At 40.0% G+C, this 14,332-nt stretch overlaps 1 protein-coding gene across 1 annotated transcript; it reads right to left on the bottom strand.

Moving 5' to 3' along the window:
• Positions 1 to 404: 404 nt before the first annotated feature.
• HAS2 (hyaluronan synthase 2) lies at positions 405 to 13,670 on the bottom strand. The gene is made up of 3 exons (XM_070942036.1): positions 13,044 to 13,670; positions 2,028 to 2,129; positions 405 to 1,346 (listed from the first exon to the last, which is right to left on the bottom strand). Exons 1-3 carry the CDS (start codon positions 13,668 to 13,670, stop codon positions 417 to 419), a joined length of 1,659 nt encoding a protein of 552 aa, XP_070798137.1. The 3' UTR covers positions 405 to 416.
• Between the last annotated feature and the right edge of the window lie 662 nt (positions 13,671 to 14,332).

The raw sequence follows: 14,332 nt of genomic DNA, 5'->3' as shown, positions 1-14,332 counted from the left end.
TGTCTCCAAAACTCCCTTTCTTCTGTGTCTGTCCATATCAGAGTGAGTAATGAGGTATATAGGACATTAACACTTTCGGACATACGTGTCATAGAAGAAAGTGCATTTTCAGAGACCACCCACAGGAATGGGTCGAATCCATGATTTTTATCCTCCTCCCCCTACCAAAAAAGGCACAATCACATTTTTATTTTTATTTTTTTTTGTTTTGTTTTTTCTCTTTTGCTTTGGCATGCTTCGTTAATGTTCAAATCCAAGCAGCAGTAATCCTTTTCCCTTAGCGATGTCAAATTCAGTGCCACCAACTCTGAAAAGGTTTATTTTCATGTCCCTCAGGAAAAAAGAAAAGAAAACCTTTGCTAAGGGCAGAAAAGATGAAACAACAACAAGAAGAAAATGTCCAAATGCTGGTGAAATCACACATCAAGCACCATGTCGTATTGTTGTTCCTTCTTCCGCCGGCCACATTTAGTGATAAGAGCTAAATATAAAGTCAATAGCATCACCCAGTAGCAGGCATAAAGTATTGTGCCAATGATCAGCACTGTCTGTTTTGATTCGGAAAATGGCTTTCTAGATTCCTTGTATATGGTGAAAATAACCCCGCCTAGAAGGATTGTAAACCAAACAGACACGGGGATAAGTCCTATGAAATTGACCACGATAGTTTTTCGGCCAGATGTGCCCCATCCTGCCTTGTTTATGGTGGCGATTGCAAACATCTTGGCGGGAAGTAAACTTGACATGTACAACACTGAGTAAAGGGACATAAACACCATGACAATGTTCCCTCTAAGGCAGCTCGCAAAGGAAGACTTGATTAAGCCAACAAGTTGAACAGTCAACAAGAAGAGTAGGATGTTCCACAGTTTTCCCCGGTAAAAAAGTTGTATGACAGTGGCAATGAGAAAAAATGGAAAGAACCCTGTGATGACTGCCTCGTAGGTCATCCACAAGTGATGCTTGTGGAACCACATGGCGTTGTACAGCCACTCGCGGAAATAGGACTTACTCCAACGGGTCTGCTGGTTCAACCATCTGAGATATTCGATGGGCGTTTCCGTAAGGCACTTTGATCGAGCGGTGTACTTTGTCGCATAGCCCAGGCTTAGGACTCTGTTGGTGAGATGTCGATCATCTCCAAAGCTACACTGAGAGCCCATGAATTCTTGATTATACCAATCCTCCACAAATTCATGGAGTAAGGAGTTCCTGTACATCCCTAAGGGTCCACTTATACACTGTACACAGCCAAAGTAGGACTGGCACGCTCGTTCAATATTAAATGCCATCCAGTACCTGACACTGCTGAGAAAGGAGATCCATGAATCGTACTTGTTCAAAATCTGCAAGAGAAGGTTGAAAATTAGTTCCTGACACAAAGACAACAAAGTTATCCTTAACACAAAGCTGTCAATGTTATTTTTAATATTGTAATATGGAAAGTTCCCCGTTTATTGTTTTCATTCACTAGCTCTTATATGCATAAGAATAACAACTGTATCATAACATTTCTCATGATCTTAGGATGTCCCAACAATTGTTATTGCTTTTTGCTGCCATACTAGGCAGCCCTAGTAGAAAATTAAGCCAAGAGGTCCAAAGATCCAATATTTTAATTTGGATAGATTTCTTTGCTTTGCTTTGCTTTGCTTTTTGTCATTCTGATTAAGGAAGTTTCATACCCAATCTTCTATAACTCATCTGACCAATAATCCCTTTGTTAATATTTAATATGTATTCAACAGATCTATATGTCACCTTATTCTGATGGACAGGTAGTCCTTGATTTATGGTCATAATGGAGCCTGCCTACTAGTTCTAATCCCACTTTAGACACAAAACCAGCTGGGACATTGGGCCAGTCACTCTGACACAGGAAGGAGATCAGGGCAAACCAGTTCTGAAATCTTGCCAGGTAAACTGTAGAGACTTGTCCAAGCAGTTGTGAAGAGTCAGAATGGATGTGAAAGTACTAAAAAAAAATAAAAAATAAAAAATGCCATACTAAAGATTACTATATTCACCTGAACATCTCCCCCAACACCACCAACCATCGGATCTTCTTCTAAAACTTTCACCATTTCCACCGAAGAAGCTGGATCAAGCATCGTGTCTGAATCACATACCTGTCCATGAAAAAAAAAACACACATAAAAAATTAACAGATTGGGGCAAGATTGTTGAAAAGGAGAGCTACAAGCAATTACATACTGTAGTTAAATAATAATGCTTGCCTGGTGATATTTTCTCACTGGATTTCCTGAGAAATCCCATAATGATTACATCCAACACTTGGAATTCTTTAGCGATGAATTGGAAATGCAGAACAAGTGTACCACAATGCAAAATGTTATCACTGTGCCTTTAGAATATTAGACAAAGAGAGACTTGTGAAATTGATTGTAAATTTGGAAAAACAAAATTCTGCAGGGTGCTTGAATATAGCCTCCTATCCAGTGGTGGGATTCAAATAATTTAACAACCGGTTCTCTGCCATAATGACCAGCTGGGTAGGCATGGCTCGGTGGTCATGTGACCATGTGGGCATGGCCAACTCAATGTCACTCACGTTGATGGGTACTTCGCCTTAGCTGTTACAATGTAATAAGGGTTAACCAGAGAGGCAGTTTCTGTCAGCAGGGCAATAAAGATTAAGTTAGAAACAACACCAGAATGTTTCCTTCCTGTCTTCCTTACAGGATTAGCCCTGTAAAGTGGAAAAAAACAAAATAAGATTTCTTTTGACAACTGGTTCTCCGAACTGCTTAGAAAGTTAACAACCGGTTCTCCCAAATAGGTGCAAACTGGCTGAATCCCACCAATGCTCCTATCCTATCCCCCGGAGAGTTCAGTTGGTTTTTCTGCACCTAATTTGGATCTCTAAAAACCCAACCAATGGAATTTATATCGTTTGTTCTTTGCAAGCAGTGTTAAACACAAATGAGTAGATGTATCACTTTAATGAGCCACACAATTCGTTACAGGTGACCCTCGACTTATGGCCACAATTGAGCCCAAAATTTCTGTTGCTAGGCGAGACAGTGAGTCTCGCCCCTTTAAGTGAGTCTTGCCTCATTTTACAACCCATTTTGCCACCGTTATTAAGTGAATCACTGCAGTTGTGAAGATAGAAGGCAGGACAAGAAGGAATGGATGGAAACTAATCAAGGAGAGAAGCAACATAGAACTAAGGAGGAATTTCCTAAGGGTGAGAACATCCACCAGTGGAACGATTTGCCTCCTGTGAATGCTCCATCACTGGAGGTTATTAAAAGGAGATTGGACAACCATTCGTCTGAAATGATATAGGGTTTCCTGCTTAAGCAGGGGGTTGGACTAGAAGATCTCTAAGATCCCGTCCAACTCTGTTACTCTGATTATTTTGTTAGTAACTTGTTACTTAAGTGAATCTGGCTTTCCCATTGACTTTGCTTGTTGGAAGGACACAAAAGGTGTTCATATGATATTGCAACAGTCATAAATATGAATCAGTTGGCAAGCATCTGAATTTTGATCACGCAACCATGGGGCTGCTGGAACAAGGAAAGTTCTTGAGATGTGTGTGTGTGTTTGTGTGTGTGTGTGTGCCAGTGGTGGGTTGTCTCCGGTTTGGACCGGTTCGCCCACCGACCTGGACGTCATCAGGAAGCTTCTGTGCAGAAGCGCATGTGCACGGTTCCTTTGCGAACCGGTAGTAAAGGTTAGTAGAATCCACCCCTGGTGTGTGCGTAGATATATACTAGCTGGATCCCCATGCTTCGCTACGAAACTATGTGATCAGGCTTGATAAATCGACACTTACAGCTTGAATTCTCCCCTATCCTCTCCCCTTCTCTCCATGAGGCTTGCTCCACAGAAACCTGTCCTATGCTATCCCATTCTCTCCAGAGTTATTTTCAAGTTGGGAGGGGGAGTAGAACCTCTAACTAATTAGCATCAGAGTGTGTTATAATAATATAGGAAATACCTATGCTCTGATGGTCATTTTGAAAAATCCTTTCTTAGTGAGCACCTAGAAGCCAAGGGGAACATACGTGGCAAATTTCAAGTTTGTAGGCTTTACAGTTCTGGAGATTTTGTGATTAATGCATGAGTGGTTTTTCTTTTATGATAGATAGATAGATAGATAGATAGATAGATAGATAGATAGATAGATAGATAGATAGATAGATAGATAGATATCACATATGCATATATCTGTCATCATCATTTTAGCCATTGTCTATGGGCTCTTCTGTATGTTTCCAACTAACATGGTCCTGAGCTCTCTCTCTCTCTCTCTCTCTCTCTCTCTCTCCCTCCCTCCCTTCCTCCTTCCCCATCCCTCTCTCTCTACACATACACAGGTAGTCCTGTCCAACTGAGCCCAAAATTTCTGCTAAGTGAGATATTTGTTAAGTGAGTTTTGCCCCACCTTTCTTGTCACAATTGTTAAGTGAATCCCTGCCGTTGTTAAATTAGTAACACGGTTGTTAAGTTGGAAGTTCGCAAAAGGTGTACACATGATCCCTGGACACTGCAATTGTCATAAATATGAGTCACTTGCCAAGCATCTGGATTTTGATCACATGACCATGGGGATGCTGTAATGATTGTAACTGTGAAAAATGGTCATGTCAGTGTTGTTGTAACTTCGAACAGTCACTAAGTGAAATGTTGTAAGTTGAGGACTACCTGTATATTCTTTTGAGAGCGTGCATCAGAATTTCATTTTTTTAATGTGTGCCGGTGTTCACAGAAAAAAAGGTGACAATAAAGGTTATCTTATCTTGTCTTATCATCTTATCTCACCATCTTATATCTTGTCTTATATCTTATATAGAACAGGAGTAAAGAAACACTACTTGGTGGGTGCTTTGCACTTTTCCTGATCTTGCATGAGAGGAAAAAAAAGGATTGCATTTGGTGCCCTAGTTCAAATGTTTCCCACTGTCTTAAGGGGGAATGAATAATGAGTGAACTTACAGATGCTTCCAAAAAAAAAAAAATATTGGCAGAGGATCTGGGAAGAAACATGATATCCCCGTTCGCTCACAGAAGGTTTAGCTATTCATGTGAAATATATACCTTGGATTCCACCATCCAGCTCTCTTTGAACTCTCAATTCATGGGGCTCCACACTTCTAAACATTAATAAAAGTCTGTTTCACTCTTATGTTTAGAGTGCATGTTATTTTATTTCCTGATTATATGCTCACGTTTCCAATGGACTGGGAAGGGTTTATATTTTTATCCTCCTTAAAATGTGAAATAGATAGCTCTTTTGAGCAAGGTTGTTGTGAATACAACTAGTATTCTTGTTGTATATACAGCACACTTTGCATAGCTTGGTTTAAAAAAAGATTTAGTGGCTATGTGAAATTTGGTTTATTTTTAATCTTGCTGGAGGTATGTGTGTGTTAAAGTACTATGTAAACCCAACCTCTCTGGCTGGTTTATGGTTTACAGTACTGTGTAAACTGAGAGAATGGGTTAATTCAGTAAGCAAGCAGACTTGAGAACACATTCTTTGAACTGTTGCAACTTTGACTTTAATCCATAGTTTTCTGGAGGATCTATCCTCATGTCAGTATAGTGTAAATGGGATTGCTCTCATCTCCTCTATGTCCAGCCCTATGCACAAAAATACTTCTGAATTTAAAGTTTGGAGTTTAAATTCTGAGCTTAACACCAAAACAGTTGATTCAGATTCAAGAAGGGTTATCTTGAGCATTTTGGTTGAATTTCAAAGGGCCTGTTTCAAGCTCAAGAATTTTTTTGCATACCTTAACAATACCTCATCTCTTCTATAGAGTTGAAGCATCCCTGACAATCATCTAGTTCAGGGGTCTCCAACCTTGGCAACTTTAAGATTTGTGGACTTTTAATTTTTGAAGTTGAAGTCCACAGGTCTTAAAGTTGCCAAGGTTGGAGACCCCTGATCTAGTCATGTACTGCTTCTAGCACACTCAACAGACTCCACTGGTGGTCAAAATCATAAAGGAAGAATTTCATACCAAAAGGGACATTTCAAAAATCAAGGCAGAATAAAGAAAAGGGAGAAAATGGTTCTTATTTTCATAGCAAGCCGGACTTTCAATATTTTGAGAGAATCCATTCAGGCATTGAATGGCAACTTAAAGGCAACTTAAGATAATTTTAAAAATATGCACAATATTGGACATGCAAATCAAATCAGCATGATTAAACTTAAAATTAAAATCAGTGTTGTTACAACCAGCCTTCTTCCTTCAGAAGAACATTGGATAAACTTTCAATACACAAATGAAGATGCTCAAAAGTTTCAGTTGTTTTTTTTTTTTTTTTAAAAAAAGAGAGAGAGAATATAATGTTTTCAAGCCAAGCAAACATAATACTCTAGCCATTCACACTGCATCTCTTTTCCCAACAAGGCCTCAATGGCTGTGATTCATCATGATCAAATCATTAAAGTTAGATGAAAACTGATGACTCATGGGGAGAAAACATCAACATGTGTAAAAAATAAAATAAAATTGAAATTATATCTGAATTCTGAATTATGGAGCTACTGCCAAATTTCAAGTTTGTGTGGCCTATTAGTAAGAGCAGTTTAAAATTGGAGATTCTGGCTAAGAAAGGTGGAGGTCCATCCTTCTCCTGGATGTTCAGCTGCCATCTCTTTGGGATGCTTTAATTTGCATTTCTGCATTATGAAGGGGCTTGAATTATGCCGCTTCATTTCTGTATCTATTAACGGCCTGATGTGGCCATAACTTTATGTGATATTTTGCTTCAATCCACCTTCTTCTGGGTTTCTAGCAGGGGTGAAATCCAGCAGGTTCTGACAACTTCTGGAGAACCAGTAGCGGAAATTTTGAGTAGTTCAGAGAACTGGCAAATACCACTATTGGCTGGCCCCAGAGTGGGGTGGGAATGGAGATTTTGCAATATCCTTCCCCTAGGAGTGGGGAGGAAATGGGGATTTTGCAGTATCCTTCCCCTGGAGTGGGATGGGAATGGAGATTTTACAATATCCTTCCTCCAGGAGTGGGCAGGGAATGGGGATTTTGCAGTATCCTTCCCCTGTAGTGGGGTGGGAATGAAATTTTGCAGTATCCTTCCCCTGACATGCCCACCAAGCCACACCATGCCCACCAAGCCACACCCACAGAACCGGTAGTAAAAAAAATTGGATTTCACCACTGGTTTCTAGTATCTGTCCTCCATGGCTAACCCAATAATCTTGCTTCCCATGGTCAGGGTGTTGGGTGTGACCAGCTGAAAACCCCTACTCATTTTGCTGCTCTCCTCCCCATCCCTTGTAGAAGAGTCATCTAGATGAGCAACTGTGTTTTTCTTGGACATTAACAATGGCTCCATGACCTTCACTTTGGGAAGTACAGATGATGACTACCCTCTTCTCTCTCTTTTGCTGCTCCATAGCACATGCTTCTGGCAGTGACCATTTCATTTTGCCCAACAATAGGACTGGCTTGTCAGGGAATTGTGCAACTGGTGTCCAAATGGAGTCTGCTGACACGGACTTGTAGTTTTATATAAATAAATATATTTTATAACTATATACACAGCAAACTAGAAAGTGAGGCAAATAAGAACATCATCAGGTAAATCAACACAGCAGGAACATCATGAGGTAAATCACAGAGAACACACACAACACATAGAGGAAAAAGGCGGGAAACAAGAAAACTCCCCCTCTACACTCCCAGTAACCAATCACAGCTTAGATTGCCTCATGCAATGACCAGCTCTTTTCAAACAATTAGTTGTAACTGTGTGTTCTTACTCATTGTCCAACCCTTCACTGCTTCAGATATTAAATTAAATATCTTAACATGGCTCTTGTGGGTCACCCCCCCTCACAAAAGATAAGGCATAGAGAAGATAGATAGATAGATAGATAGATAGATAGATAGATAGATAGATAGATAGATAGATATGAGAGAGACAGAGAGAGAGAGAGATGAGGGTATCAAGAAGATAGGTAGGTAGGTAGGTAGGTAGGTAGGTAGGTAGGTAGGTAGGTAGGTAGATAGATAGATAGATAGATAGATAGATAGATAGATAGATAGATAGATAGATAGATAGATGATAGATAGATAGATAGATAGATAGATAGATAGATAGATAGATAAATAGATAGATATATGTATCAAGAAGATAGGTAGGTAGGTAGGTAGGTAGGTAGATAAATAGATAGATAGATAGATGTATCAAGAAAGAAAGAAAGAGAGAGAGAGAGAGAGAGAGAGAGAGAGAGAGAGAGAGATATGAGGGTATCAAGAAGATAGATAGATTAGATAGGTAGGTAGATAGGTAGGTAGGAAGATGATAGATAGATAGATAGATAGATAGATAGATAGATAGATAGATAGATAGAAATGAGAAAGAGAGATATGACGGTATCAAGAAGATAGATAGATAGATTAGGTAGGTAGGTAGGTAGTTGGTAGGTAGGTAGGTAGATAGACGTATCAAGAAAGAAAGAAAGAAAGAAAGAGAAAGAAAGAAAGAAAGAAAGAAAGAAAGAAAGAAAGAAAGAAAGAAAGAAAGAAAGAAAGATAGTATCAAGAAAGAAAAAAGAAAGATAGATAGATGGATGGATAGATATGAGAGAGAGAGAGATGAGGGTATCAAAAAGATAGGTAGATTAGGTAGGTAGGTAGGTAGGTAGATAGATAGATAGATAGATAGATAGATAGACTATCAAAAGAAAGAAAGATAGCTAGTATCAAGATAGATAGATAGATAGATAGATAGATAGATAGATAGATAGATAGATGAATATCAAGAATATCAATATAATCATCAAATACACTGATGATTAATACAAGTAGCTTGCATGAATGAAATATAGTTTGGGGGATAAGTTTCCCCTCCCCATCACCACCCACTTCATTTTTAGGAGGTACTGCATGGGTGGAGCTGTCTACTAGATACAGCCCAGCTGACGGATAATCCCCGCCTGAAGCTTGCACTTTAGAATTGGGGAGTTGGCCTGGCCTAATTCATTTTTAAGCGGAACAGTATCACCAAGGCTTTAAATACAAAGCTTTTGCCTTGAGTGAGGTAATGCAGCTGTGGAGGCTGAAGCCAAAGAACTTGGCTGAAGGACTCGTCTTGTTTGTATTTCTAGGCTTTCCACCCTACCCCCCAATCTTCCTGACCCAACCCACTTTCCCTCCCTGCTTCTTAACAAGTTTTTATAGGACTACAAACTTTCCATTTTCATGGGACGCTGCCAAACCTTTGAGTTTCTTTGAGACGTTAGACCATATGTTCACATAAGAGGGCCTCTGAGATGCTCTCAGAATGAACTAAGCCTTCAGCTTCTAGCTGGGATTATTATCTTTTTTTTAAAAAAAGAAATGTGCTTGATGATTTTTTTTTTCTTGGGGAAAAAAAAGACAATAGAAAAAAAACTTTTAAGGATAGACGGAGAGAGAAATTCATTCTTAATATTAAATAACAATGGCCTGGAATTCATCCCAAATTGTACTATAGTTAAAAGTCTCTAGAGATTCTCAGTCATCCAGGTTATGGTTGTCCTAAAGGTGCTTTTTCAGGAAGCAACTGGACCGTCTTGCTTTTTCCCTGAAGACGTTTTGCTTCTCATCCAAGAAGCTTCTTCAGCTCTGGCAGGATATTGGAGAATGGAAGGATTTATATTCTTTATATTTCAATATATTTATATTGAACACCCTTTGAATGGTGCGGGAGTAGGAATCAGGGTAAAATGCACTTACCTTCGCTACCGGATTACAAATGTGAGCGCACGCGTGCCTCCTCCACGTATGCGCAGAGGGTCAAAAATGGGACATGATGATGACCGGATGGGTGGGCAGAGCCTCCTGCTGCCAGCCCTACCAGATCACGTGAGCTGTCTGAATCTCACCACTGGTAGGAATGGATTTCCAGAGGAAAAAAATGCAGATTACAGGAACCAGGAGCACTACTCAGGTGACCCTGAGGACACAGATAAACCTCCAAGTGCTTCAACAGCCCTCTAAAAGGATGCAGATGACCAGCTGCCTGCAAGGAATATAAATCCTTCCATTCCCCCACTATCCTGTCAGAGCTGAAGAAGCTTCTGGGATGAGAAGCAAAATGTCTTCAAAGAAAAAACAAGGAAGTCCAGTTGACTCCTGAAAAAGCACCATTGGGACAATGGCCTGGAATCGTGGGTGTTGATTATCAGACAGATTTGGTAGCCTATCTTGGATCACACTTTTAGTTCATCTGCCTGTTTGGTCTAGTGGTTAAGGCACCAGGAGAGGGTGAGTTCTAGTCCCACCTTAGGCCTGAAAGTGTCTAGGTGACTTTCGAGCAATCACCAGAAGACTGTGAGTTCTAATCCGGCCTTAGTCACGAAAGCCAACTGGATGATTTTGGACTGGTTACTCTTTCAGCCCAAAAAATCTGACAGGGTTATTGTTGTGGGGAAAATAAGGGGAAGTAGTATTAGATAGGTTTGCCACCTTCAGTTACTTATCAAAATAATAAAGGTGGAGTATAAATAAATACAAACAAACAAATAAAATATATAAAATATCACCCGTTGCTCTCTGGAGCATCTGAAATTCCACTCGTGATAGCAGGCCGAAAGTATGAGGGAAATCAAATATCAGAAAAAAAGAAAAAAACACCCTTTGCTAACTCAGTCTAAACTCCTACCCATTCACACTTCTGTTTCCACAGTGGCCAGTCAGGTGTTTTCTGTGAAGCCAAAAAGTGAGAAATGAGCATATTGTCTTCCTCCTTCTTGTGTTCTCAGCAGTAAATATTGAGAAGTAAAATTTTATGCAAACAGAAAAAATGGTAATTCTAGGAAAAGTAGTAGGTACCGGTAATTACAAAAGCAAACTGGAATCTTGATATATTAAGATTCTTGGAGTAGGTTCTTATTTCCCATATTGGGGGTATTTTTCTTAAAAAGCGATTCCTAGTATTACATATGGTAATGTCTTATAAATGTGGTTAGGGGTGTTATACAAGTAGTCCTCAACTTACAACCGTAATGGAATCTGGCCATCATGGTCGTAAAATGGCTCAGTCATGTGACCAACTTTTTTTTTGCAGCAGTTGTTAATTGGATCAGCATGTTCACGAAGAGAACTGATGGTTTGCTATGGGCGCGGTTTTGCCAAAAAGTGGAAATAAGTGCTGGATTTTGGCAAAACTGTCATAAAATTCAGTCACATTTCCATGGGAAACACCAAACAACCATAAATGTAGCCATGTTACTAAGTGACCGAAGTTTGGTCATATGACTCTGGGAAGGACAGTTGGAACTTTAAATCCAGATCATAATTAGCCCTAAGATAGGTCTATTGTAAGTCAAAGATTACCAAAGGTTGTTTGATAAGGATATTTCTCACTATGTATGTATGACTACATACTACCAATAGTTGGGCATAGTTTCACTATTTTTACTGGATACTACCTATAGTAAAATCCTGTTCTTTCTTCTTACAGTTTTTCATTTTTAAACTGACTAGCCAGTAGAAGGCAGCCTCAAACCAAATACTGGGTCTGTACTGTAGCTCAAAGACCACAGTTATTGTGAAGTATTTAATTGGAGACCTCAGGGCCACATTAGGGCCCCCATAAATGTTGGTGCAGTGCTCAAGAAATCGCAAACAACAAATTGCCATATTTAGTGTGAAGAGGAAGCCCACAGCTAGAAAATAATCATATTGTCTCTGATGAGTTGTAATCCAGTGCATTGCAACTGAAATGAAATCAAATTTAGTTTTGCTCTGGCTACCTTCATTGCATGCCCCTGCTATACCAAATGATACTTATTGTATGTACTAAATGCAATGTTTAATGCAGAAAAATATCTGCACACCTGGTTTAGTAAGTAAACTATATTGGGTTGAGTTCCCATAATATTATGCCATAGGAGTCCTTACAGATTTTACTCCCCTAATCATTGCTGACTGTAGGAGGTGGTGCTCATCTCCGTTTCAAGGTCATTAATTTCTGCAGTCATGAGGCCAGCATGAGCAAAGTGGTACCTATTTATCTATTTTCATTTGCATGCTTTCACACTGCTAGTTTGGCAGGAGCTGGGAGAGGACGGGAGCTCACCCCCCGTCACGTGGCACTTGGGTCTCGAACCTGGGTTGCCGGCTTTCCATACAACAAGCCACAGCATCTTAACCATGGAGCCACTAAACAATAAAGCATCATTTATAAACCGCTCTGACTGACTTTGCACAGCATGTTAATACCCATAATGTAACAACCGATATTATAGCTTAGCTGAGTTGTGTGAACTCAACCGATGGAAAAAGCCATGGAAAAGCCCATGGAAAAGAGGAGAGTACTCCTTGCTTTTTATGCTGACAGAATACTTAGCTACTGGCTGAAGTAGAAGTTTGCGATATGCAGCCATGTTTGATAATATTTAAGCTTTAAGAGTAACCAAAGAATCATCTTCGCAATATGGGTATCAGTGCAAACTGATGATTGGGGTAGAAGTTCTTTAGATGAAAAACCCACTGGAACAAACCAGAGTTCGTTGGTTCACAGTGCCACAGACTCTGTTGAGATCTATGCCAACTTAGCAAGGGAAGGCAATCAAATCCAGGCAACTGCAGGCGGAAATGCTTCCCTGACCACAGTTCATGGCATGCTGTCTGGAACAGGGAATAACACAGCTTGTGAGACACCTGGCAGAGTTGTGTCACCTTCTGCTACCCTGAAAAAGCCCTTCGGGGGAAGCTACTGGGGTAATGTGGAATCAGATGCCCCAGAGTCTCTCTCTAGATTAATTTATGAAGTATTTATCATCACAAAACCTGATGGCAAGCTTTCACCCTCCCTGTCTGAGCCCTCATCACTGTCCTTATGTACCATCTGATCATCTTAACTATTTCAAGAAGCCCAGCTTTTTCAACGGCTCTGCTGTTTTTCCAATGGAGAGAGAAAGAGGCACACTGTTTGCATAAGGGACAGGATGGGTTGGGCTGCAAGCAGCTCAAAATATACAAGACCGGCTTTCTTGGGATGCCTGTTTTATTTGGCAACGAAGGAGAATGTTTTAGACCTACCTGCACATAATCCACGCTTCTCCCCAGTGCTTTGAAGGCTGTGTACATGACTTCCCTTTTTCCACCCCATTTTTGCATGATGCAGACACTCTTGTTGGACAGGACCAGCTGAGTGACGTGTTGCATGCTTTCTCTATGGGACTCTTCAGTCTCGTTGGGGCCTCTCTGATGAAAGTTATTCCTCCAGATGTAAGTTGCAGATTTATCCCTGCCCATGATTTCACTAAAAATGTCCATCATGTAAACATCATCTTCAGAATTCCCATCGATTACCATAATCAACTTAATTCCAGGGTAGGTAAGCCTCTTGACGGAAAGTAAACATTTCTTTAAGTAGTCCGGGTCTTCCTGATAGGCAGCAATGCAAAGGGCAACAGTTTTGTTCAGCTTGATTGGCGTCTCGAGAGATCGGCGCATTTTACGGTGCTCAAGAAAGGCAAATAAGCTTTGGATGATAAGGTGGGATGCCAGAATAGCACCATAGAGCCCAAAGGAGAAATAATAGTTGTCTGTTTGGATAAACTGGTAGCCCACAATATAAGCAGCTGAAATTCCAAGCAGAAGAGATACTCCAAATAGGGTCGTTCCAAGAATTCTCAGGATGCATATAAACCTCTCACAATGCATCTGTAAAAACCAAAAAGAGGATTGTAAATTCTGCTCTATGGCTTAATATGGCACAAAGTGGGTTACTTAGTAAAACAACTGAGGGATCGGCTTCCAGCTTTGCAGTCTAGGATGGAAATAATTGACCCAAAGACCAAGAATCTGAGATACTCATTGAAGTATTTATTAAAAGGAGGCTTGATGTTACAAAACAAGTATTCCAAATAGGATTTTACTTGCAAATAACACACAAACACACACACACACACACACACACACACACACACGCAATTTAGAGTGTTAAAACTATTTCACACTTCCTCCCACTTTTTAGTTACAAATAATTGGAAATTTGCCTCTTTTATGAGATATCCCTCATTTTGTCCCAAAGATGCTTTCTCAAGAGATAACTGGACTTTCTTTGTTTTACCTTGAAGATGTTTCACTTCTCATCCAAGAAGCTTCTTCAATTCTTCTTCAGAATTGAAGAAGTTTCTTGGATGATAACCATCACCATCACCCTTATCATTGTGAGAAGTTTCTCTCAGAAGAAATAGAAAAGTAACCAATTCTGGAGCACATTTGTTTTGGGTTGCCAAAGGCATTGGGCATGTATCATAAAGCATCTGACCACTCCATTATGAGAAAGACCCTTTAGAAGGTGGTGGGAAGTAGTCTGCATA

The sequence above is a fragment of the Pituophis catenifer genome, unplaced genomic scaffold (assembly GCF_029215685.1).
Source record: "Pituophis catenifer annectens isolate HBS135680 unplaced genomic scaffold, rPitCat1.0.hap2 SCAF_3, whole genome shotgun sequence".
In the NCBI taxonomy this organism is placed as follows: domain Eukaryota; kingdom Metazoa; phylum Chordata; class Lepidosauria; order Squamata; family Colubridae; genus Pituophis; species Pituophis catenifer.
This window is presented reverse-complemented; position numbering and strand designations above follow the sequence as displayed.